This window comes from Vigna radiata, chromosome 8, assembly GCF_000741045.1.
Source record: "Vigna radiata var. radiata cultivar VC1973A chromosome 8, Vradiata_ver6, whole genome shotgun sequence".
Taxonomy (NCBI): domain Eukaryota; kingdom Viridiplantae; phylum Streptophyta; class Magnoliopsida; order Fabales; family Fabaceae; genus Vigna; species Vigna radiata.
In genome coordinates this window covers 24,055,057-24,075,793 of record NC_028358.1, presented here as the reverse complement: position 1 = coordinate 24,075,793, position 20,737 = coordinate 24,055,057, and the positions used below count along the sequence as shown (strand labels likewise).

The following is a 20,737-nucleotide window of genomic DNA, read 5'->3' as shown; positions in this document are numbered from 1 at the left end:
CTAAGTTTAGAAAGAAGTATATATGTGACTGGATCCTAGACGCGGAAAACTTGCGAAGATTGGAAGTTTTGCAGCACTTCGGATTAGTATAGGAAATTAGAAATCTTTTTCTGGTTTACATTGTTATTAGAAACGAAATCAATAGACAATGTAATGATTTAAATTATTGCAAATTTTGACATTGTTAGTAATATTGACATATTTGTACAAATTTTATAGCAAATGAATACACATTGTTAGTAATGATTTTATGTATTTAATATTGTGGCACAGTTGTTCACAGTTGTTTGAAATGAATACAGGATAGTGAGATTTGTGCCTTTTCAGCCTGTGTAATCGCTTACATGCAGGCTGTAAGCGATTACCAGGGAACGAAATGGATTATGTACCGAAAGTTCGTGGCTGCTCCCTTATTTTTTAAGCGGTGCTCCAAAGTGGGTCTTGGTGGCTAAGTTGGTTAGAATTAAGTGGGGAAAGTAGAAGTGGTTAGTGAGTTCGACGAGCAGTGAGCTTGTGTAATCGCTTACTTACAGGCTGCAAACGATTACCACGGAAGGAAATGGATTATGTACCAAAAGTTGGTGACTGTTCCCTGGTTTTTTTAGCGGTGCTCCCAAGTGGGTGTTGGGGGCTAACTTGGTTAGAATTAGGTGGGGAAAGTAGAAGTGGTAAGTGTTTTCCACGAGTAGTTAGTGGTTAGGGGTTGGAAGTAATATTATGGTGCTCAACGTTGGTTGGTAATATTTTCAGCCAAGTTTTGGTGTGGGACATAGTGAGATTTGTGCCTTTTTAGCCTGTGTAATCGCTTATTCACAGGCTGTAAGCGATTACCAAGGAAGGAAATGGATTATGTACCGAAAGTTGGTGGCTGCTCCCTAGTTTTTTTAGCGGTGCTCCCAAGTGGGTGTTGGGGGCTAACTTGGTTAGAATTAGGTGGGGAAAGTAGAAGTGGTAAGTGTTTTCTACGAGCAGTCAGTGGTTAGGGGTTGGAATCAACATTTTGGTGCTCAACATTGGTTGGTAATATTTTCAGCCAAGTGTTGGTGTGGGGCAAAGTGAGATGTATGCTTGTTCAGCCTGTGTAATCGCTTACTTACAGGCTGTAAGTGATTACCAGGGAAGGAAATGGATTTTGTACCGAAAGTTGGTGGCTGCTCCCTGGTTTTTTTAGTGGTGCTCCCAAGTGGGTGTTGGGGGCTAAGTTGGTTAGAATTAGGTGGGGAAAGTAGAAGTGGTAAGTGTTTTCCACAAGCAGTCAACCTGTGTAATCGCTTACATGCAGGTTGTAAGCGATTACCAGGCCCTTAAATTGATTTTGTACCGAAAGTTGGTGGGGGCTCCCTGGTTTTTCAAGCGTTGCTCCCAAGGGGGTGTTGGGGGCTAAGTTGTTTAGAATTAGGTGGCGCAAGTAGAAGTGGTTAGTGAATTCCACGAGCAGTCAGCCTGTGTAATCACTTACACACAAGATGTAAGCGATCACCAAGGAAGAAAATGGATTCTGTATCGAAAGTTGGTGGCTGCTTCCTGGTTTTTTAAGCGTTGCTCCCAAGTGGGTCTTTGTGGCTAAGTTGGTTAGAATTAGGTGGGGCAATTACAAGTAGTTAGTGAATTCCACGAGCAGTCAGCCTGTGTAATCGCTTACACATAGGATGTAAGCGATTACCAGGGAAGAAAATGGAATCTGTATTGAAAGTTGGTAGCTGCTCCCTGGTTTTTCTAGCAGTGCTCCCAAGTGAGTGTTGCGGGCTAAGTTGGTTACAATTAGGTGGGGAAACTACAAGTGGTAAATGTTTTCCACAAGCAGTCAGTGGTTAGGGGTTGGAAGCAACATTATGGTGCTCAAAGTTGGTTGGTAATATTTTCAGCCAAGTGTTGGTGTGGGGCATAGTGAGATGTGTGCCTTTTCAGCCTATGTAATCGTTTACTTACAGGCTGTAAGCGATTACCAGGGAAGGAAATGGATTCTGTACCGAAAGTTGGTGGCTGCTCCCTGGTTTTTTTAGCGGTGCTCCCAAGTGGGTGTTGGGGGCTAAGTTGGTTAGAATTAGGTGGGGAAAGTAGAAGTGGTAAGTTTTTTCCACGAGCAGTAAGCCTGTGTAATCGCTTACATGCAGGCCGTAAGCGATTATACGGAAAGGAAATGGATTGTGTACCGAAAGTTGGTGGCTCCTCATTGGTTTTTAAAGCGGTGCTCCCAAGTGGGTGTTGGGGGCTAAGTTGGTTAGAATTAGGTGGGGCAAGTACAAGTTGTTAGTGAATTCCACGAGTAGTCAGCCTGTGTAATCGCTTACATGCAAGCTTTAAGCGATTACCAGGCCCTTAAATGGATTGTGTACCAAAAGTTGGTGGGCGCTCCCTGGTTTTTCAAGCGTTGCTCCCAAGTTGGTGTTGGGGGCTAAGTTGGTTAGAATTAGGTGGCGCAAGTAGAAGTGGTTAGTGAATTCCACGAGCAGTCAGCCTGTGTAATCGCTTACACTAGGGAAGAAAATGGATTATGTACCTAAAGTTGGTGGCTGCTTCCTGGTTTTTTAAGCGTTTCTCCCAAGTGGGTTTTGGTGGCTAAGTTGGTTAAAATTAGGTGGGGCAATTACAAGTAGTTAGTGAGTTCCACGAGCAGTCAACGTGTGTAATCGCTTACACACAGGATGTAAGCGATTACCAGGGAAGAAAATGGAATATGTACCGAAAGTTGGTGGTTGCTCCCTGGTTTTTTAAGCGGTGCTCCCAAGTGGGTCTTGGTGGCTAAGATGGTTAGAATTAGGTGGGGAAAGTACAAGTGGTTACTGAATTCGACGAGCAGTGAGCTTGTGTAATCGCTTACATGCAGGCTGTTAGCTATTACCAGGAAAGAAAATGGATTCTGTACCGAAAGATGGTGGCTGCTCCCTGGTTTTTTTAGCGGTGCTCCCAAGTGGGTCTTTGTGGCTAAGTTGGTTAGAATTATGTAGGGTGTGTACATTGATACCACAATAATTTATGAATACAAAAGAAAGCATTGATCATTAACGATGATAAAGTCTTCAGAATACATATTACAGTCATACCAAATACATATTACAGTCATCCCAATACATAGTTCAGTCTATGAATGCAAAAGTAGGAAATATAGTAAACATTAGTACGATAGTCGTTAAAGGATTGAAAGTCACCTGCAAAAGAAAACAACCATCGAATAATCAGTCTACATAATATCATTAGATTGCGTTAGAGTTCTCTTCATTGTTGTTGTCTGGTACTTTCGATGTAGATGGTTGTTGATGATGAGGATTTCTCAATTTCCGCATAATTTCAGCCATATTTGGTTCTTCAAGTAGAAGGAGTCGAATGACTGGTTTCTGTGTCTCCATGACGAGTTCTTTTGTGGGAGGACATATGTCAGCGGCAAAGACATTGACTACATTTCGAAGCACTATGTTAACGTAATAGTTTGGTGGAAATGCACTGAATGCACGAACCTAAATGAAAAGAAGCAAATAATATGACTAACAACACGAAAAGTTATGGAGTATAAGTATGAGTATGAATAAGATGGGTTACATTGTTAAGTATCATAACGCAACCAAGACCGATATGTTGATCAAAATTTGGATCTTTAAGAACTTTCTTATGTAAGGACGCCTTCGTAGTCCCAGTAGGGTCCTGGTAACAGTTTATATCACAATACGTTCAGTTAAAGAATTAAACTTATGTTATGGTTAAATATATTACCTTCAGAGTCAGTTTCATATCACCCAGTCCATTCGGTTGACACTCCTTAACAATACAAACAACAAGGTGAAGGGTTGACATTGATTTTGCTGTATGTAGTTGAGTGACGTTATTAATATCACCATCTTTCACAATATCTGCATTTGTCTATTAATTTTAGTAACATGAAAAGATACACTTACAATGACAAAGTTTATAGAATTATTGACCATGGTGTTTGATGTACATCTCAGCCCATTTCCATGGATTGGAATTGAAATCTCTTTCATAGGTTGCTTGAGCAACTTCCTCAGCAAATTGTTGGGTTGTACGAGGATCATCACTTATCCTATTCATAATAGCTGCTTGCACATTCCCAGTCGGACCAGGAATCAATGATGATGAACTATCACATTTTTTCAAGAATGATTCAAGGACATCCTCCTCAATTTGAAGACCTTCCTAAGCATCCATGGTATTTGTATCTGGAAGAACATTAAATCAGGTTAAGGAAAACGAAACATATTAAGTAAGAATATCTACGTGTTTTGTAAATGCACATTACTTGGAACTACTTGAAGGGAATAAAACTGAGAGTGACTTCCTACATTACAAAGATTGGTCATATATAAGGACAAAAATAATTATTATTAACTTTTTTTTTTCAAATAATAATTTTTCATGAATTTATAACTGATATGACTAATGCAGACTTGTCAAAAAAAGTTAAAATTGTTTAATTTTGTCAAAAGTATTATAACTTTAATTTTGGTCACCTTTATGATAAATTTCCAAATGGATGCATCATGAAAAGTAAACTTTTACACACTCTCCAGTAAAGTACGTAACCTTTTTTAGCTAAGTTTCATTTATTGTGGCCACATGGTAAGTGAGATGTACACTCCACGTCTTCCCACCTTTCACCTAATCTATGACATGCATTTAATGCATTTAATGCATTTAATGCTCCTTCCTTAAACACAAGTTGTCGTAGTATGTTCATTTGTAGTGCAAGCTCCCTTACCCTTAATAGCTTCTACCTTAAACCCTCAAAGTTTCTAACTTTTAAGTTGTTTATTGATTTTCTGTCGTCTTCCCATTGCAGGAAGTCCACTTTCATTGCCTTTTCTTTCATGTTCATTAAAGAACACATTGAAGGCTTTGTTCTGTCGTTGGTGAGAAGCAAAACATCATCATTAAAACAGGAGTAAATTCCCTGAACCACTTGAATTGTAAGCATAGCTCGTTCTATTCAATGAACTCATACTTTGATTGCTTTCTTGGTTTATATTGTTTTTAAGTGTGTCTTCATTGTTATATTTATTTTGATATTTTTTGGTTTACTAAAGAAGTAGGATATATATTATTGTCAAGGCCACTTGAACACTCCAACGTGGATTTGGTTAGTGAAATGAATGAGGAAATAAATACCGATGATGAGAGTGGTTTGAGGTTGGTTCCTACTTTGAACATGTGTTTTGACACAATGCAAGAAGCAAAGAAATTTTATTCTGACTATGGGAGAAGATGTGGATTTGGCGTTCGAACGAGAACTTCAAAAAGGGATGGCAACAACATAGTGTATTACTTGAGATTGGTATGTTCTAGGGAAGGTAAATATGTTTCCAGCATTCGTCCAGAGGTCAAAACTCTTCCCAGTCAAACTAATCAATGCCCTGCTGGAATAACCATTGCACGAAAAGATGAGAAATGGTTTGTTAGGACTGTAGTTTTATATCACAGTCATGAGCTGTGTCCACAAACCTCCAATCTAATCCGTGGTAATAGGCAATTGAACATGCATGCCAAGCACACTTTGGAAGTGAATGATGATGCCGGTGTACGTATTAATAAGAGTTTCCTTAGCATAGTTAGTGAAGCGGGTGGATATGAAAACATGCAATTTGTGGAGCGAGATGCTAGGAACTTCATTGGTCAACATAGAAGGTCATTGTGTAAGGAAGGTGATGGACAAGCATTGCTTCGGCACTTTTCAAAAATGAGAGACCTAAATAATGATTTCTTTTATGACATCGAGATGGATGAAGATAATAGAGTTACTAGTGTATTTTGGGCAGATGCTCGAAGCCGAGCTGCATGTGAGGAGTTCGGTGATGTCGTGTCGTTTGACACCACTTAATTAACCAACAAGTACGACATGCCATTTGCTCCATTTGTAGGAGTTAACCACCATGGACAATCCATCTTACTTGGTTGTGGATTGCTCTCATCTGAGGACACTTCTTCATTTATATGGTTATTCAAATGTTGGTTAAGATGCATGGGAAACAAGGCGCCGGACAGTATTGTAACCGATCAGTGCAAGGCCATGGCAAATGCAATTGAAAAAGTCTTCCCAAAAACAAAACATAGGTAGTGTTTGTGGCACATAATGAAAAAATTACCTGAAAAATTTCAAGGATATAAGAATTATGTTGGAATCAAGTGTGATATAAAAGTGGTTGTCTATGAATCTGCTAATGCAATTGACTTTGAAATTGGTTGGAAACGACTACTTACCACACATGGCTTAGAAAATAATGAATGGCTATGTAATTTGTACGAAGAGAGAGGGAAATGGGTACCATCTTACTTGAAGAATCATTTTTGGGCTGGTATGTCAACAACTCAAAGAAGCGAGGGAATGAATACTTTCTTTGATGGATTTATTAATTCGACTACCACACTACAACAATTTGTGATTCAATACGATAATGCTCTTAAAGTGAAGGCCCAAAAAGAAATAGAAGCTGACTTTGTCTCTCTAAATACAACGGTTGCATGTGGGTCTCAATCACCCATTGAGAGACAATTTCAAGTTGAGTACACACATGAAAACTTTGAGGAAGTGCAAATTGAGTTTCGATCAAGGATGAATTGTTTCATTAAGAACATGGTGAAGGACTGTATTTTCAACATCTACACAATCAAAGAATAGTGCATGTGGGATGGAAAATGTGCGCCAAAATACTACCATGTTGAATTTGATCCTCTTTCAAAAGATATAAGTTGTTCATGCCTACTATTTGAGTTTAGAGGCATCATATGTCGGCATTCTCTATTGGTTCTCGGTCAGGAAGATGTCCATAATGTACCCTACAAATATGTACTTCGCCGTTGGAGCAAAAGCATCCGAAAAAAGCACACACTTATTAGAGCAGCTTATAGTTCTTTACAGCAGGACCCCAAGATGCAAAGATACCAATCTTTGTGTCAACAGTTCTATAATTTGGCTGAGGCTGCATGTGAATTTGAATGTGCTTCTACTCAGTTGGAAAAAGATTTGAAATGTCTTGCAAAAAAGTTCGGTTTGAGTTCATCATTGAAAAATAACATCGTAAGTGAGGGAGGACAATTAAGGTATGAGAATCCCGTGACAGAAACTCAATCCTACAATACTTGTGGAAGTAGTGACGTACTAGTTCGCAGTCCCATTGCGGTTAAGCGAAAAGGCCGACCGAGAACTAACAGATTGAAGTCAGCGGTTGAAAGTAGGTGTAAAAACAAAATCAAAAGCTACTAAGAAAAATTCTTCAACAACACCTTCACAACCAAATGTGAGTACATTAAATCTTGTTTTTACTATAAGTATTTGTAGTAAACATATTCTTTTTTTGTGTTACATGTTGGTAATGTGTGTTAATTTCTGCACTCAGGAGACCGCAACATCTAATGTTACACAAGCCCAACAGGGCATGGAATATGCATCCCAATCACTTCAACTTTCCCAACTATCTGAAGTTGCTCCTATTGGACTTATGTCCTTGCTATCTGCAGTTCATAACACTTTTGAGAATATATAATTTTGATGTATATTGTTATTAGATGATATGCCTGTACGTTGTCTTTTGACTGGAATGAGGTATGTTATTGTTGTTCATCATTGTTTTCACAATAAATAGGACAAGCACTGTAGATTTGTTTTGGATTACTTTTAAAATTAAATTTCTAAAAACTGTTTGGTAATCGATTACAACAACTTTGTAATCAATTACTGAAATGGGCCTGACCGTTTCTGATGCAGTTGCAGACCAGGTTTGAAATAGTTGTTGTTGTTTCAGCCTACGATGCGATGACAGTTACTGCTGCTGTTGTCACCCACTACCCCATTCCAATTAAATACAAGTGTAACCTACAATATTCCTTCAAAACCCTAATCAGCCACAAACCATTTAACCTCCAACCCCCTTTCAATACCCTAATAACCCGAAATGCCACCTCGCGCAAAGAACAAAAACAGGGCTTCGCCCTCAACAAGGGCCCCTCCAATTCCAGCACCAGCCTCCCCTCCAATATCGCCACCGAGTGCAAGTAATGAACTCTTCTCAAGCGACGAACAATATCAAAGGTTCGCTGCACATTTCTTTGAACGTCCAATCCTGGAAGGGAAGTATCTTGCAGACGAATTTATGGAACCTGGGAACTTTGAATTCTTTGACGTGTTGACAAAAGCAGGGCTAAATGATTTTGTCGCGTACAGAAGGCACTATTACCCCGAATTAGTGAGAGTTTTCTACAGCAATATGCGCATTTCAGATTCGGGAGTAATTCGAAGCGAGGTCAAAAAGGTGAAAATGACAATCAAACCTTCTCTTTTTCATAAACTTACTTGCATCCCATGTGTAGGTGTACCTTCTGAAGGGACTATTGTTGATGACTGGAAGGAGGAATACAATTTTATTAGTGCTAGGGAATTCCTTTGTAAAGAAGGTGCAAACTTAGAAGGTAGATTATTGGCCGGGAGATTGAAGTTCGAAACAAGGATACTTCATTATGTACTTTGTCGAATCTTACTTCCTCGTTGGAAAAATGTTGCACAAACAACAGAGGAGGACATTATGTTGCTCTGGACATTGATGAAGGGTGTTCAGATTAACTAGAGGCATCTCATTCGACATAGGATGAAAAAGGCAACAAGGGACAACGCCCAACTACCATATCCCCATCTAATTACCATATTCATGGAACACTTTGGTCTGAATACAGAAACTGATCCTTTTACCCAAGTTAAAAAAACGCAAAGGATTGGTTTAGAAGTTCTAAAAACTTTTGGTTATCATAAAAATGATGAAGGAATTTGGGTTTACAAGGAGCCTGTTCGCAATGTAGAAGAAGTACAAGGCAATGAAGAAGCAGATGTTGGTGATGAAGAACCTGAAAGAAGACAACAATCTCAAAATTCGGAACAATCATCTTGTGCAACATTCACTGAAGTGATCAAAGAAATACAAGATCTCTGCATGTTCGTTGGCAAAAGACTTGAAAGAATTGAAAATCGTGTTGGAGTTGTAGAGCAAGAACTTATTAACTTACAATTAATTGCATAATCTTATGTCATGTTTTATTTCAAAACTTTGTGTTTGATGAACTGTTGCTACATCTTTATATGAATGTAATTGCATATCTTTAATATTATGAACTTAATTATTCCTTTTATGTAGGTTTAATATTGATTTGATGTTATCAATCATTACATTAATGTTATTGTGTAATATTAATGTAATTGCCAATGTTCGTAACAAAATATTGTAGTTGTGACTGATTGAACCATGCCCTACACGTGTAACGAATAATGAAAACACTGTCATCGCATAATTGACAAAACTTGGGAGCCACTCAGTCTGCCACAGGTAGCAACTCTCAGGTTTTGGTACAAAACTGGATTTTCTGACTGGTAAGGGATCACAGGGCCTCTGGAATCGCTTAGCAGTGCATCACACCTCTACTTCCTTCAAAATCGTAGTTGTGACTGATTGAACCATGCCCAACACGTGTAACGAATAATGAAAACACTAGAATCGCATCATTGACCAAACTTGTGAGCCACTCAGCTAGCCACAGGTAGCAGCTTTGAGGTTTTGGTACAAAACTGGATTTTCTGACTGGTAAGCGATTACAGGGCCTCTGTAATCGCTTACTAGTGCATCAAACCTCTACTTCCTTCAAAAATGTTGATGTGGACTGATTGAACCATGCCCTACATGTGTAACGAATAATGAAAACACTGCCATCGCATAATTGACAAACTTGGGAGCCACTTAGTCTGGCACAGGTAGCAACTCTCAAGTTTTGGTACAAAACTGGATTTTTTGACTGGTAAGCGATTACAGGGCCTTTGTAATCGCTTACTAGTGCATCAGACCTCTACTTCCTTCAAAAATGTTGATGTGGACTAATTGAACCATGCCCTACATGTGTAACGAATAATGAAAATACTGTCATCGCATAATTGACCAAACTTGGGAGCCACTCAGTCTGGCACAGGTTGCAACTCTCAGGTTTTGGTACAAAACTGGATTTTCTGACTGGTAAGCGATTATAGGGCCTCTGTAATCGCTTAGCAGTGCATCACACCTCTGCTTCCTTCAAAATCGTAGTTGTGACTGATTGAACCATGCCCAACACGTGTAACGAATAATGAAAACACTGGAATCGCATCATTGACCAAACTTGTGAGCCACTCAGCCAACCACAAGTAGCAGCTCTCAGGTTTTGGTACAAAACTGGATTTTCTGACTGCTAAGCGATTACAGGGCCTCCATAATCGCTTACCAATGCATCAGACCTCTACTTCTTTCAAAAATGTTGATGTCGACTGATTGAACCATGACCTACACGTGTAACGAATAATGAAAACATTGCAATCGCATAATTGACCAAACTTGGGAGCCACTCAGCCAGCCACAGTTAGCAACTCTCAGGTTTTGGTACAAAACTAGATTTTCTGACTGGTAAGCGATTACAGGGCCTTTGTAATCGCTTACCAGTGTGTATCACACTTCTACTTCCTTCAACCTCCCTCAATCGCTGGACCAGATGCCCCTCTCAACATACTTAGACCTGTACATGCTCAAAAAATATGTTTTTCATTGTGCTAATAGATAACACTTACCCTGTAAGCAATTACAACACCACCAGAGCAGTGCCATTGCTGCAGGAACTTACATCCCAACCCACACAAACCTCTACTTGGTCCTCCGCACAAACATAGGCCTCACTTAACTTAAATAATGAGAATCAAAATTAATAACACAGGGAATCAACAGTACAATAAAATATCCTTTCCAATAATAACTTTCATTATTCACAATCATATTAACTATTCCAAATACAAGTATACATACTTCAAAATCTACCAAATACTACAATATTACAAAAATTACATAACTCTCAACCAAGATTTGGATTGTACCCGACGTAAGGAGTTCTATAGGCTTTGTTCTTGAAACGCTTTCGATGTTGTCCTTCCTTCTTACCGTTGTCATTGCTGTAAATTCCTTCCTCACTTGCAAAATCATTGAAAAAATCTTGTTCTTTACCTGTTGTACTTAAAGCAACTTCATCTTTATTTATGTCTTCAAGCAACTCATCCTTCAATGAAAATAACTCTTATTCTAGTTCTTCAATAAGAACATCTTGTTCATGTAAAACTTCATCTAAACCATCATCATATTCTTTTTCATGTACTGATGCTTTCAAACATGACACACCCATTTCTTTCCTTGATTTGCTATACTCATCAAGCATCTGCAAATTAATCACAATTACCATTGCGTTGTATAAAACCATTCAATTCAACCAAAAATTTATAAAACAATGTAGGAATACATACCACCCCCGTTTCCATTGCAACTTTGACGAACTTGTCACCTACATTCACAGTCATCCAATGCAAAATTCTTGGGAATTTATGTACAACTCAATTTGAAGGAAGGAAACGATCATAAAACCAAACTTGACTTACATCGTTCAAGTCAATATCGGTCATTTGAAGTCAACGCCAAGCAACAATGCATGTAAAAAATTTACCTTAAACACGTAAAAGCAACCATCCACATAGACAGTAGTTGCACCTTTTCCTCCTTTCCAGGCTACACAAGCTTTGCAAAAACTACTAAGTAGATAATGGTACACTATACGACCCCAACAAAAAGTACTCAAAGCACTTGTTCTATCAACAATTTCAAACAAAATTGGGAATACTATTCTAGTACGACTAGGTAACAATACCTCACTTATTCCAACCAAAACGTAAAGCTTACAGACATCCATACAAGGCAAGTTTTTGTGTTCTTTCAAAACAAAATCATATATCATATCCAGTTCATATTTTCCTTTTGCTTTATCAAAGTAATTCCGTAATTGAGTTTCTGAAAGGATTTTTGCATTCAATTTAATTTGGTCACCAACTAAACCCAAACCTAAGGCTAACTTGAGTTTCTACTTCCTTGAATTCAACAAATTTATCTCCAAATTGAAAACCACCTCTCTCATCAACCCATCTAATAAGTAAATCACTCAAAATATTCCTACCAATCTTTAGATTATCCTGTAGTTCTAGAAACCATGCAAATGGCGTCTTCGAAATAACATCCTTGTGCTCCTCACTCAATATTGCATTCAAACCACCAACAAAATTAGTTTTCATTGAATGTCGAACAAATAACTGCATCAAACAAAATAAATTAACATTTATTGATACAAATAACCAACAAAACTCTCAACACCCAAAACCAATGAAATCCGTAACGATTACCAAAAAAAATACCATGACCGAAAACCTAATTACGATAACGTTACAAGGATAGTGTTCATACCTTGTTTGAAGAACCAATGTCACCAGACGAAGCCATGGCATAAAAAATGGAACAAGTTCGAAGAAATAGACACCCGACAACGACAGACGCCAAATGTAGAACTCAAGAGCTAAATCCAACAAAATCACTCAACCTCCACAGACAAGATTAAATGGATAGAGAGAGAGCTACGGAGCTTCAAAGGAACGCGAAAAGATTAAATGGATAGAGAGAAAGCTTCGGAGAAGAACAAAAACCTAAAATGGAGAAAATGAGAGAGATAATGCTTCGAAGGAGAAAGACTGATTCAAAGTACGGAGGGTGTTTTCGGAACAACACAAAATCTCCTTTTTCAAATCACATTTTTAATTTAAAAAAATCATTTAAAAACACCCAATACCTTCATGACAAGACATCTGACGTTGTCAAATCGTTGTTAACATATCGGGGTCATTCAGGAAAAGACAGATGAGAGAGAATAAAAAAATGTAGATTCCTTTACACGTCAGTTGGAGTTAATTCCGTTTCTGCCCATTTAACGAAAGGGACTGAATTCATACAATTTTGACAACTTTGAAACCCAATGTTTACACTTTTAAAACCGAGTACTAAACTAAAAATTACAAGGACTAAGTAAGCATTTAAGCCTAAAATAAATACAATATAAATATAAAGTGTGCTTCTATTTTAGTAAAAAAGGTAAACATTTATCAAGCTTCAAATAAATACTTCTTACACACTTTTCTATTCTATATTTAATTTTTGTAGCAATACAAATAAAACATAACAATTAAATTTCATTTTAGTTATTATAAATTTCAATATGTAAAAATAGTAAATATTCTATGCTAATATTTATTTTAATTTTATATTATAGCTTAATTTATAAATTTTAGAATTTTCTGTGAAGTAATAATATTGTATATATTTTTACATTCATTTGAGGAAAATGGTTATAAAATAGTAAAATTTTGTACTTTTTTTTTATAAAAAAATAATAGAAAGTAAGAAAAAATAATATTAAATAAATATAAAAATTTATGTGTATCATTTTCTGTATTCAATGCTTTTGTATATTCATTAGTGTTGTATTCTTTTCTAGGAAGGCAAGAGGCATGAAAATGAGAGCTATTTACAACCATTTAGGAAAATATATTTTGCCACATTTTTCATAACAGTTTTACATAATATATAAATGATTGATTTATTATTTATTTATTACTATGCTAACATATTATAAACTCAATGAAAAAATGATAGTGTGTGTGTCAAAATATTATAAAAGAAAGGGTTAAATATGTTTTTCGTCCCCCAACTATTGGCCGATTTTGTGTTTAGTCCCTCTTTCAAAGTATAGTACAATTTAGTCCTTCAACTTTAGAAAACTATGGTTTTAGTCTTTTTTACCAAATTTTTTAAACTTTATTTGCTGTTTCAAGCACGTTACATTATAGCATTTGGATTGTTTACACATTTTGACACATTTTTGCTTCAATGTTAACTGAGAAACGCGTTTGAAACAGCAAATAAAGTTAAAAAAATTTGGTAAAAAGGACTAATACCAGAGTTTTCTAAAGTTGAAGGACTAAATTGTACTATACTTTGAAAGAGAGACTAAACACAAAAACAGCCTATAGTTGGGAGACGAAAAACATATTTAACCCTAAAAGAAATCCGTGTTAATAAATCATTAACCTTTGACTTATTTTTTCCTTATAAATTAATCACCGTCCATATGCTTATGAATGTCTAGCGGTAGAAAATTGATAAGATAATACAAAAGAAAATAGGGAGCAGAACGGGATCTGAATCCAATCTAATTACAAAACAGAGAGGATCTTCTACTTTGTATAAAGAACTAGACTTTCTAAAAATAGAATGAACGTTTAAGTGGAGTAAAAAGTGCAGAGGGTGAAGATAATTACATGTTAGCCATTTGATTAGCTTGTTACTGAGAACTGCTAAAAAGTTAGCTCTCTCTAAAACACCACTTGGCTGCTTTTGTATAGGGCCGGGGAAGCTTAACCTGCAATCTGCACAAGTTGGTTTCAATCATAGTTATTCTTCTCTTGTGCACTATCTCTCTAAAGAGACGTGAGACTTACTTGTGCCAGCGATCCAACAGTGAGCAGCACAATTGAATTGTCAACTCTAGATTGTAAATATCAACCAATCATGTTTCTTCTGAATATCAAGAAAAAACAACGGACCTTAGACATTAGTCGTTGCTTTATAATGTCCATCAAGAGTTAGATAACAAATATATTACATTTCTCTCAAAGATACCTACATTTTTTTCCCCTCTCTTACCAGATGAATACTTGTTTCCTTTGTGTCTATTTAAAGAGTCCATTTTAACCTAGATAAGTTTTTTTTTCTTGCTGTGATTTTTATTTATGATTAATAACTTGTTTGAAATACTCACAGACAATTTTATAGTCAATAGTAGAACAAGTTAATTTTTTTCACCAAAGTATTAAAATTAGTAATGACAATGAAAATTGAAGGAAAAGACAGAATATTGTTGGGACACAATCATAATTATTTATCATTTTTTCATAGTTTTCTTTATAAATTAAAGTGTAATTCATATTTATGTCTATCTACTAAGAAGAGAATTCATTTTTTTAAATTAGAAAGAAGTATAATTTAAATATATGTTAAAGGAAAGAGGGTGATTTATTGACAAATAGTGTTATGACTTGTCTGAAATATGTAGTAGGAAAGGAGGTCTGTTCGTATATACTTAAAATCGCACTACGAAATTGATCTGAAGGCAAGAGCGGTCCAATTGGATTTCAAAAAATAGCATGTATCTTTCATAAATATATTAAGAACAAATTAAATTGAGAATACTAGAATGGCAATTTACCTGACTGATGTTTTTCTGGATTCTCTTGACCCCTACTGGTAGTAGGCTTGCTTACATTTGGTTGGTTCATTGCCTGATTCAACGTATGCAAAAAGTTAACATAAACGTTCGCATTTTTGTGCAAATTAGAAAAGAAAAACAAACAAAAAGACTTCAGCCAAATATAAAGAAAGAGGTATTTTTCTTTTTTCAACTTTCCAGTTAGGGTACTAAGAAGAAAATCGGGAGTAGATGACAGAAATATAAAAAAAAGTCATTTTAATGACAAAGTGTACAATAAGTAGTTTGGCCTATTTGTGATGTGCCACCAAACAGCAGATTTTTCCCAGCTACTTAACTCACCTCAAGAAGGGTATTACGATCATGATTAGTATATAAGTTTATATATTCAAAAATACCAATTTTCTTTGCAAACTTTGCAAGACAACTATGAGTATCTGTATCATGATCGCCAAGCCAAAAACTGAACACTAACTACTAACGTTAGATTCGTTGAAGCTTTAACATGTTACATGTAAAGTATCGATATCATGATCGACAAGCGAAAAACTGAACACTAACTACTAATGTTAGATTCGTTGAAGCCTTTAACATATTACATGTAAAGTTTGGGACTGGTTTAATGTATGTGACTGAGTACCTTCGACCATGTTAGTATAGATCTCGTCCTTGAATGAGTACATGCGGACTACTACGTCGACATGTAGTCAGTCCATCTCCCTTTAATCAGTATAACATCATATAGAACACTTAATCACCATAACCCATTATTAACTATAATAATTTAGAAACCAAAAAGTATTTGGATCAATGGACCCAAACTCATCCAAAATATACCGTAAATATAAATAACACATTTTATGAAATATGTTAATAACATTTCATTAATTACACACTTATTGTTTGTTGACGTGAGAGACCAACTTAAGCGCTGAAGTATCTTATGCGAACTTTCCATCTTAAGGAGAACAAGCACTTACGAGAAGGATGAGTACTCCTAAAGTTGGAAGCGATTGGAGTTTTAAAAAGTCTTTACAAGATATATTCTTGTTTCTCTAATAACAACTTGGAATATTTGGGATGGAGCCATGGGAACAAGCCGAATTTTCCTAATTAATGTGTTGTGTTAGGACGATGCATCAAAGAAGATGATGTAACGGTGGCTGGGATATGATGTCCCTCAGGTAGCTTTAAACCCCGCCCCGCCCCAAAATAAAAGTAACCGAAAAAATCAACATAGCGTTAAGAACAACTTTACCTGCATTAATTGTAACTGCACCTGTTGGAGGCCGACGTATTGCTGATAAGGATCAGTGTAGTTTGGGATACGTGATTGATCTGGACCTTGCGTACCAAGTGCGTTAAGCATACTATTATCTGACAGATTTGGTGCTGGCATTCTGGATGAATCAGGGGCAGGAACATGGGGAATATGGAAAGGAGGCACAGGGGGAAACCTCGGTCCCAAATGAGCAGCTGCAGTTGCTGCTGGCAAAGTTGAACTAGTTAACATATTGGGAAATGGCATTACTGGTCTGTTCATTCCCATTTCCATGCCCATACCCATGCCAATTCCCATTCCCATTGGCGGCAAATACTGTTGGATTCCAGGAAACATCATGGGTACCATGCCGCATCCCATGGACATCATCTGCATAAATAAATAAATTGCATTCAGTTTTCGTTACAAATGATAGTATATTATCATGCAGAGCTAATACGTGAATGGTATATAATGTACCCAATAGATATATAGTGTATGGGTGATAAATAGAGAGACACAATTGTAAAACAAGCGTACACTTCAATCAATAGAACAAAATCTTCATGTAAGTAAAATAATTCCAAATACAACCTCTTTGGCTCTGTGAATCACCATGCCTCTTTCACTTACGACACGTGAAGTTTTCTCTAAACTTTTCAGTAAGAATTACTTTGCTTTTCCATCCTAATTTTTCTTGCCTTTCTTCCTTAATCCTTTTATATGCTTGAAGAGATTTTATAAATTATGGGTACAGGAAAATTAACCATCACCAATTAGAATGCTCATTCAATATTTCACCGTATATATAAGATTTACCTGCACTTGTAATTGCAGTGACTTCAAATATTCAATTGCTTCATCCAACATTGAAGCTTTGTCAGACTATCAAATTCAGAAAAGGAATAAAAAATCGAAAGAGCTATTAGAAAGCAAGTAAAACCATAAAATGTCATGCAAAAAAAAAAAGGAAAAAGAAGTACTGGGAAATTTAATAATTCTGTTGACCTTGTTACATCGAGGTATAAGTTCTTGCAAAGCTTTCATTTTTTCATTAATTCTATCTCGACGCCTCTGCATGAAAATGCAATATGATACTCAGAAAATGAGAAAAACAGAATGAAGTTTAGGGAAAGTTATGTATGATACCCTCTCTGAGAGATTGTGGACTTCTGCAGCACGGGATCTCTTAGTAGATGTAGAACCACGCCCTTGTTTTTTAGCTTCCGGAGATTCAAAATCGACATCCTTTTGCAGTGAAACCAATGGAGATAAGAATATAGAAGCAACATATACCATAAATTTATAGAGATGACAAAATGTAAATTAGAGTCAACAAGTATGCCATTATCTATTAAATAATAAACTATTGATCCGTCTCATCTGTTCCAAAGTTGCTTCCATGGGAAGCCACCAACTGGTAAATCTTACGGACAAAGTCTCAATCCCCCTTGTTTATAGTAAAAATTGGAAAGTACCACAACTTAAACCCAAGCTTTCTACCTATTTCGCTGCCCCCATCAAACTTCACAACCATGTCCAAGTCATCTTTTAGTCCTAGGCACTTTACCTCGGAATATACTCTGGAAAAATCATAATTATGAGTCTCCTCGTGAGAGAGATTAGAAGACAATTCTGTTTAATAAGACCAATTGAAATATAAGATTTATAGTTTTCTAAAACGGAGGTAATATGCAAGTCGTCCATGATGGGGAATTAGTTAACCATCGTACCATCATCAATATCAAAAAGTTCATGTTTAAGTAACACCTGATATGTAAATAACGTAGTTTATAACTGCATCCCCATTACATTCCATTACTTTAGTCTACATATACCTATTACAACTCAAACAAATAATGTCAACAAATAATAACTAAAGCACGACGCCATTAAAAGTCTGTTCAAGGGGTGTTGAACATTGGTTTGGTGATCTCTACTCGTGTTGTTCGTTTTACATCAGCGTCAATTGATAGTTTTCATTTCAGTGTGGAAAATGCCTCATGCCTTCACTAGATCAATTAATGTTCACACGTTTTTCGCTTGTCTAGTTTTTCTACCTACTTTCCTCAGGCCTTCACTAGATCAATTGCAAGCAGAGATATTTTGACCAAACTCACAAGTTCAGTCAGCATTATGACAGCTTAATTCCTTTGTATTTTGACCTCCGTACCTTACTAGTAGATATTTCCTTTGGCTGAGTTTTTTAAAATATCAAAGGAATATAGTATATAGTAAAATTGTATAAATATGCACATGAGCCACTCCGTTCACCAAATATACCCTGCTCCTCGGTTATGAAGTTTTGAATCTTCCACTATACACGTGGCATCACCATGTGTAACCGCGTCGCGTTTAAGGGTTTCGTTGGAGAAACGATACCAAAGTCATGTCCACACACGGAAAGTTTGATAATTAGAAATGAGATAGACGTTGAATAGAATGCAGGGGAGCGTGCTAACGTAAACCGACGTCATTCCCCCGGTGCACGATAGCCAAGACTAACGCATATGGAACGTGTGAGAGTTCGAGAAGAAATAAAACAAACGAGTTGACTCACTCACCTCGCTCTGAAATTCTGATTCCTCCGCTTCTCTCCCCTTCCTCTTTCGGTCAAGTTCCCTCTGAACTGGTTCCGCGCTCCCGCTTGAACCACCAGGAGACGACGTCACCGTCACATCGCACGTCGCCGTCTCCCTTCCTCCAGACTCCGCCGCCTTACCTGCATCGGCGGCGGTCATGCTCGCGCGACCGGTGTCAGCGTGCTCCGCCGTCGCGACCGGCGTCTCGCACGAATCCACCACCGTCGGTTGCGCCGCCGTGGCCTTCGAACTCGACGACGCATTGCCGTGATTCGAGAAGTGTGAGAAATTCTGCATCCTGTTTGCCGCCGGCACCGGCCGCCGAGAAGGAGGAATCGGCGGACGAGGAGCAGGATGTCGAAGCTCCGTCGTGCGAACGGAGGATTGTATGGCGGCGCTATTGTGAGTCACGCTCGCGATTACGTTTGTCGGCGGGTTCAGCATGTCGGCGCTGAAATCGTGGTGATCAAAGGGAGGAGGATCTTCGTGGATTGGATAGTGAAGCCACGAAGCCATTTCGTCTTCTTGCATGAACAAGTGTTGGTTACCGTAGTTTTCTGCTTCAGAGGATCGAATCTCCCTAGCCGGAGAGACTCCGCCGGCAACCAACGTATGCGGCGGTTTTCTGAGTGATCGATGGTTTTGGCTCTGCATCACAACCTGGCCGTTTTGCCACAATAGTTCCATGATCTCGTCGTTTTGCCTGTGTTTAATTGTCGTCGCATTCACTTACTCGGCGCAAAAAAAAAAAAAAGGAATTGAAAATAAGAGTGAAGAGAAGAGAGTTACATTGAGGGTTTCTTTGAGACGGGAATTGGGAATTCTTCGTCATCGTCCATTTGGATTTCGAAATCTGGAACACAGTGATTCATTTTGCTTCTGTTCAGTTCAAGCATAAAAAAAAATTAGAAACATTCCCGAAAAATATAAAAATTAAAAATGGTGAGGAATATGAAGAAGGTGTTGTTAATGGAAACTGAAGAAGCAAAAGACAACTTACTGTTGAAGCAGTCCAGCATAATACGTGAAGATTTCTTTCTTTAGAACTTAATTTTTGTGGAGAATGAATCACTCATTGCTATAATATTTTCTTCTTTTTCTTTTTTCTTTTTAATTTTAAAGAATAAGAATAATGTTTAAGATTATTGTAGGGAAGAGTATGCGGTGTGTTTGGGTTGGAACTGGGCTTGTTGCTGTTGTTGTTTGTTTGCCTTTGTGCAAAGATAAGGCGTTTCCCGAATAATGAGAAGAAGCTAAACGACGAAAGCGATTTTTGACGGTTTACATTAATTCACTTTTTCTGAAAACACAGTCAATGATCCTGTTAAACAAACAATAAAAAGTCAATAATTAGTCATTTTTTTTTTAAGTTAATATATTTTAAAATCTGGCTTAAAGATACGGAGTGTAGTACCATTCACTAATCCAACAAATTAAGAGAATGGATTGCTTAAACATAAGCATTGTTTAAGAACAATTTTGTATGTTTGGATACGAGAATTGAGAATTGAGAATTGAGAATTGAGGGCGTTTTGTGGGGACACGAGTTGGTACATGTGGCCCATACTTATTTATTTCTATAAAATATTATTACATTCTTAGTTTTTTATTATTCTCCCCACAACTTTATATATATTTGTTAATGCGTAACGGTTTACTCATAATATCATATAGAGACTACTAATATATGTTTAAACGGTATCTCAGTTTTGCGTTTGCTTTTTCACTTATTGAGGTAATATCGAGATTAGTGAAAAAC

The 20,737-nt window shown here is 37.1% G+C and overlaps 4 protein-coding genes across 6 annotated transcripts; 2 read left to right on the top strand and 2 right to left on the bottom strand.

Moving 5' to 3' along the window:
• Positions 1 to 3,194: 3,194 nt before the first annotated feature.
• LOC106770396 lies at positions 3,195 to 4,927 on the bottom strand. The gene is made up of 5 exons (XM_014656208.1): positions 4,751 to 4,927; positions 3,918 to 4,149; positions 3,709 to 3,845; positions 3,538 to 3,639; positions 3,195 to 3,455 (listed from the first exon to the last, which is right to left on the bottom strand). Exons 1-5 carry the CDS (start codon positions 4,925 to 4,927, stop codon positions 3,195 to 3,197), a joined length of 909 nt encoding a protein of 302 aa, XP_014511694.1.
• A 171-nt stretch (positions 4,928 to 5,098) lies between these two features.
• Positions 5,099 to 5,827, top strand: LOC106770395 (protein FAR-RED IMPAIRED RESPONSE 1-like). Its single transcript, XM_014656207.1, has one exon. The coding sequence runs from the start codon at positions 5,099 to 5,101 to the stop codon at positions 5,825 to 5,827; it is 729 nt and encodes a 242-aa protein (XP_014511693.1).
• An 801-nt stretch (positions 5,828 to 6,628) lies between these two features.
• Positions 6,629 to 7,490, top strand: LOC106770394 (protein FAR1-RELATED SEQUENCE 4-like). Its single transcript, XM_014656206.1, has 2 exons — positions 6,629 to 7,126; positions 7,344 to 7,490. Exons 1-2 carry the CDS (start codon positions 6,629 to 6,631, stop codon positions 7,488 to 7,490), a joined length of 645 nt encoding a protein of 214 aa, XP_014511692.1.
• A 6,545-nt stretch (positions 7,491 to 14,035) lies between these two features.
• LOC106772601 (transcription factor PIF1) lies at positions 14,036 to 20,289 on the bottom strand. Of its 3 annotated transcripts, XM_014659109.2 has the most exons (10): positions 19,979 to 20,289; positions 19,768 to 19,857; positions 18,961 to 19,681; positions 17,546 to 17,644; positions 17,405 to 17,470; positions 17,216 to 17,281; positions 16,394 to 16,786; positions 15,136 to 15,208; positions 14,369 to 14,447; positions 14,036 to 14,296 (listed from the first exon to the last, which is right to left on the bottom strand). In XM_014659109.2, the coding sequence occupies exons 2-9, from the start codon at positions 19,848 to 19,850 to the stop codon at positions 14,437 to 14,439; spliced, it is 1,512 nt and encodes a 503-aa protein (XP_014514595.1). In that variant the 5' UTR covers positions 19,851 to 19,857; positions 19,979 to 20,289; the 3' UTR covers positions 14,036 to 14,296; positions 14,369 to 14,436. The 3 variants fall into 3 exon arrangements, with proteins under 3 accessions (XP_014514595.1, XP_014514593.1, XP_014514594.1); XM_014659107.2 differs by lacking the exon at positions 19,979 to 20,289 and having other exon boundaries at positions 19,768 to 19,892; XM_014659108.2 differs by lacking the exon at positions 19,979 to 20,289 and having other exon boundaries at positions 14,036 to 14,447; positions 19,768 to 19,892.
• Positions 20,290 to 20,737: the final 448 nt, after the last annotated feature.

Bases quoted from the DNA above. Each gene is read 5' to 3' on its own strand.
- LOC106772601 (XM_014659108.2), bottom strand. From the start codon at position 19,874: ATGCTTGAACTGAACAGAAGCAAAATGAATCACTGTGTTCCAGATTTC. The intron at 17,645-18,960 runs GTGAGTGAGTCA...TCACTGCAAAAG, and splicing joins AATCAGAATTTCAGAGCGAG to GATGTCGATTTTGAATCTCC. The intron at 16,787-17,215 runs GTAAATCTTATA...TTATTTATGCAG, and splicing joins CACTGCAATTACAAGTGCAG to ATGATGTCCATGGGATGCGG.
- LOC106770396 (XM_014656208.1), bottom strand. From the start codon at position 4,927: ATGCTTACAATTCAAGTGGTTCAGGGAATTTACTCCTGTTTTAATGAT. The intron at 4,150-4,750 runs GTTAGAAACTTT...ATGGATGCTTAG, and splicing joins AATCAATAAACAACTTAAAA to GAAGGTCTTCAAATTGAGGA. The intron at 3,846-3,917 runs GTCAATAATTCT...AGACAAATGCAG, and splicing joins GATGTACATCAAACACCATG to ATATTGTGAAAGATGGTGAT.
- LOC106770395 (XM_014656207.1), top strand. From the start codon at position 5,099: ATGAATGAGGAAATAAATACCGATGATGAGAGTGGTTTGAGGTTGGTT.
- LOC106770394 (XM_014656206.1), top strand. From the start codon at position 6,629: ATGTGGGATGGAAAATGTGCGCCAAAATACTACCATGTTGAATTTGAT. The intron at 7,127-7,343 runs GTTAAGCGAAAA...TTCTGCACTCAG, and splicing joins TAGTTCGCAGTCCCATTGCG to GAGACCGCAACATCTAATGT.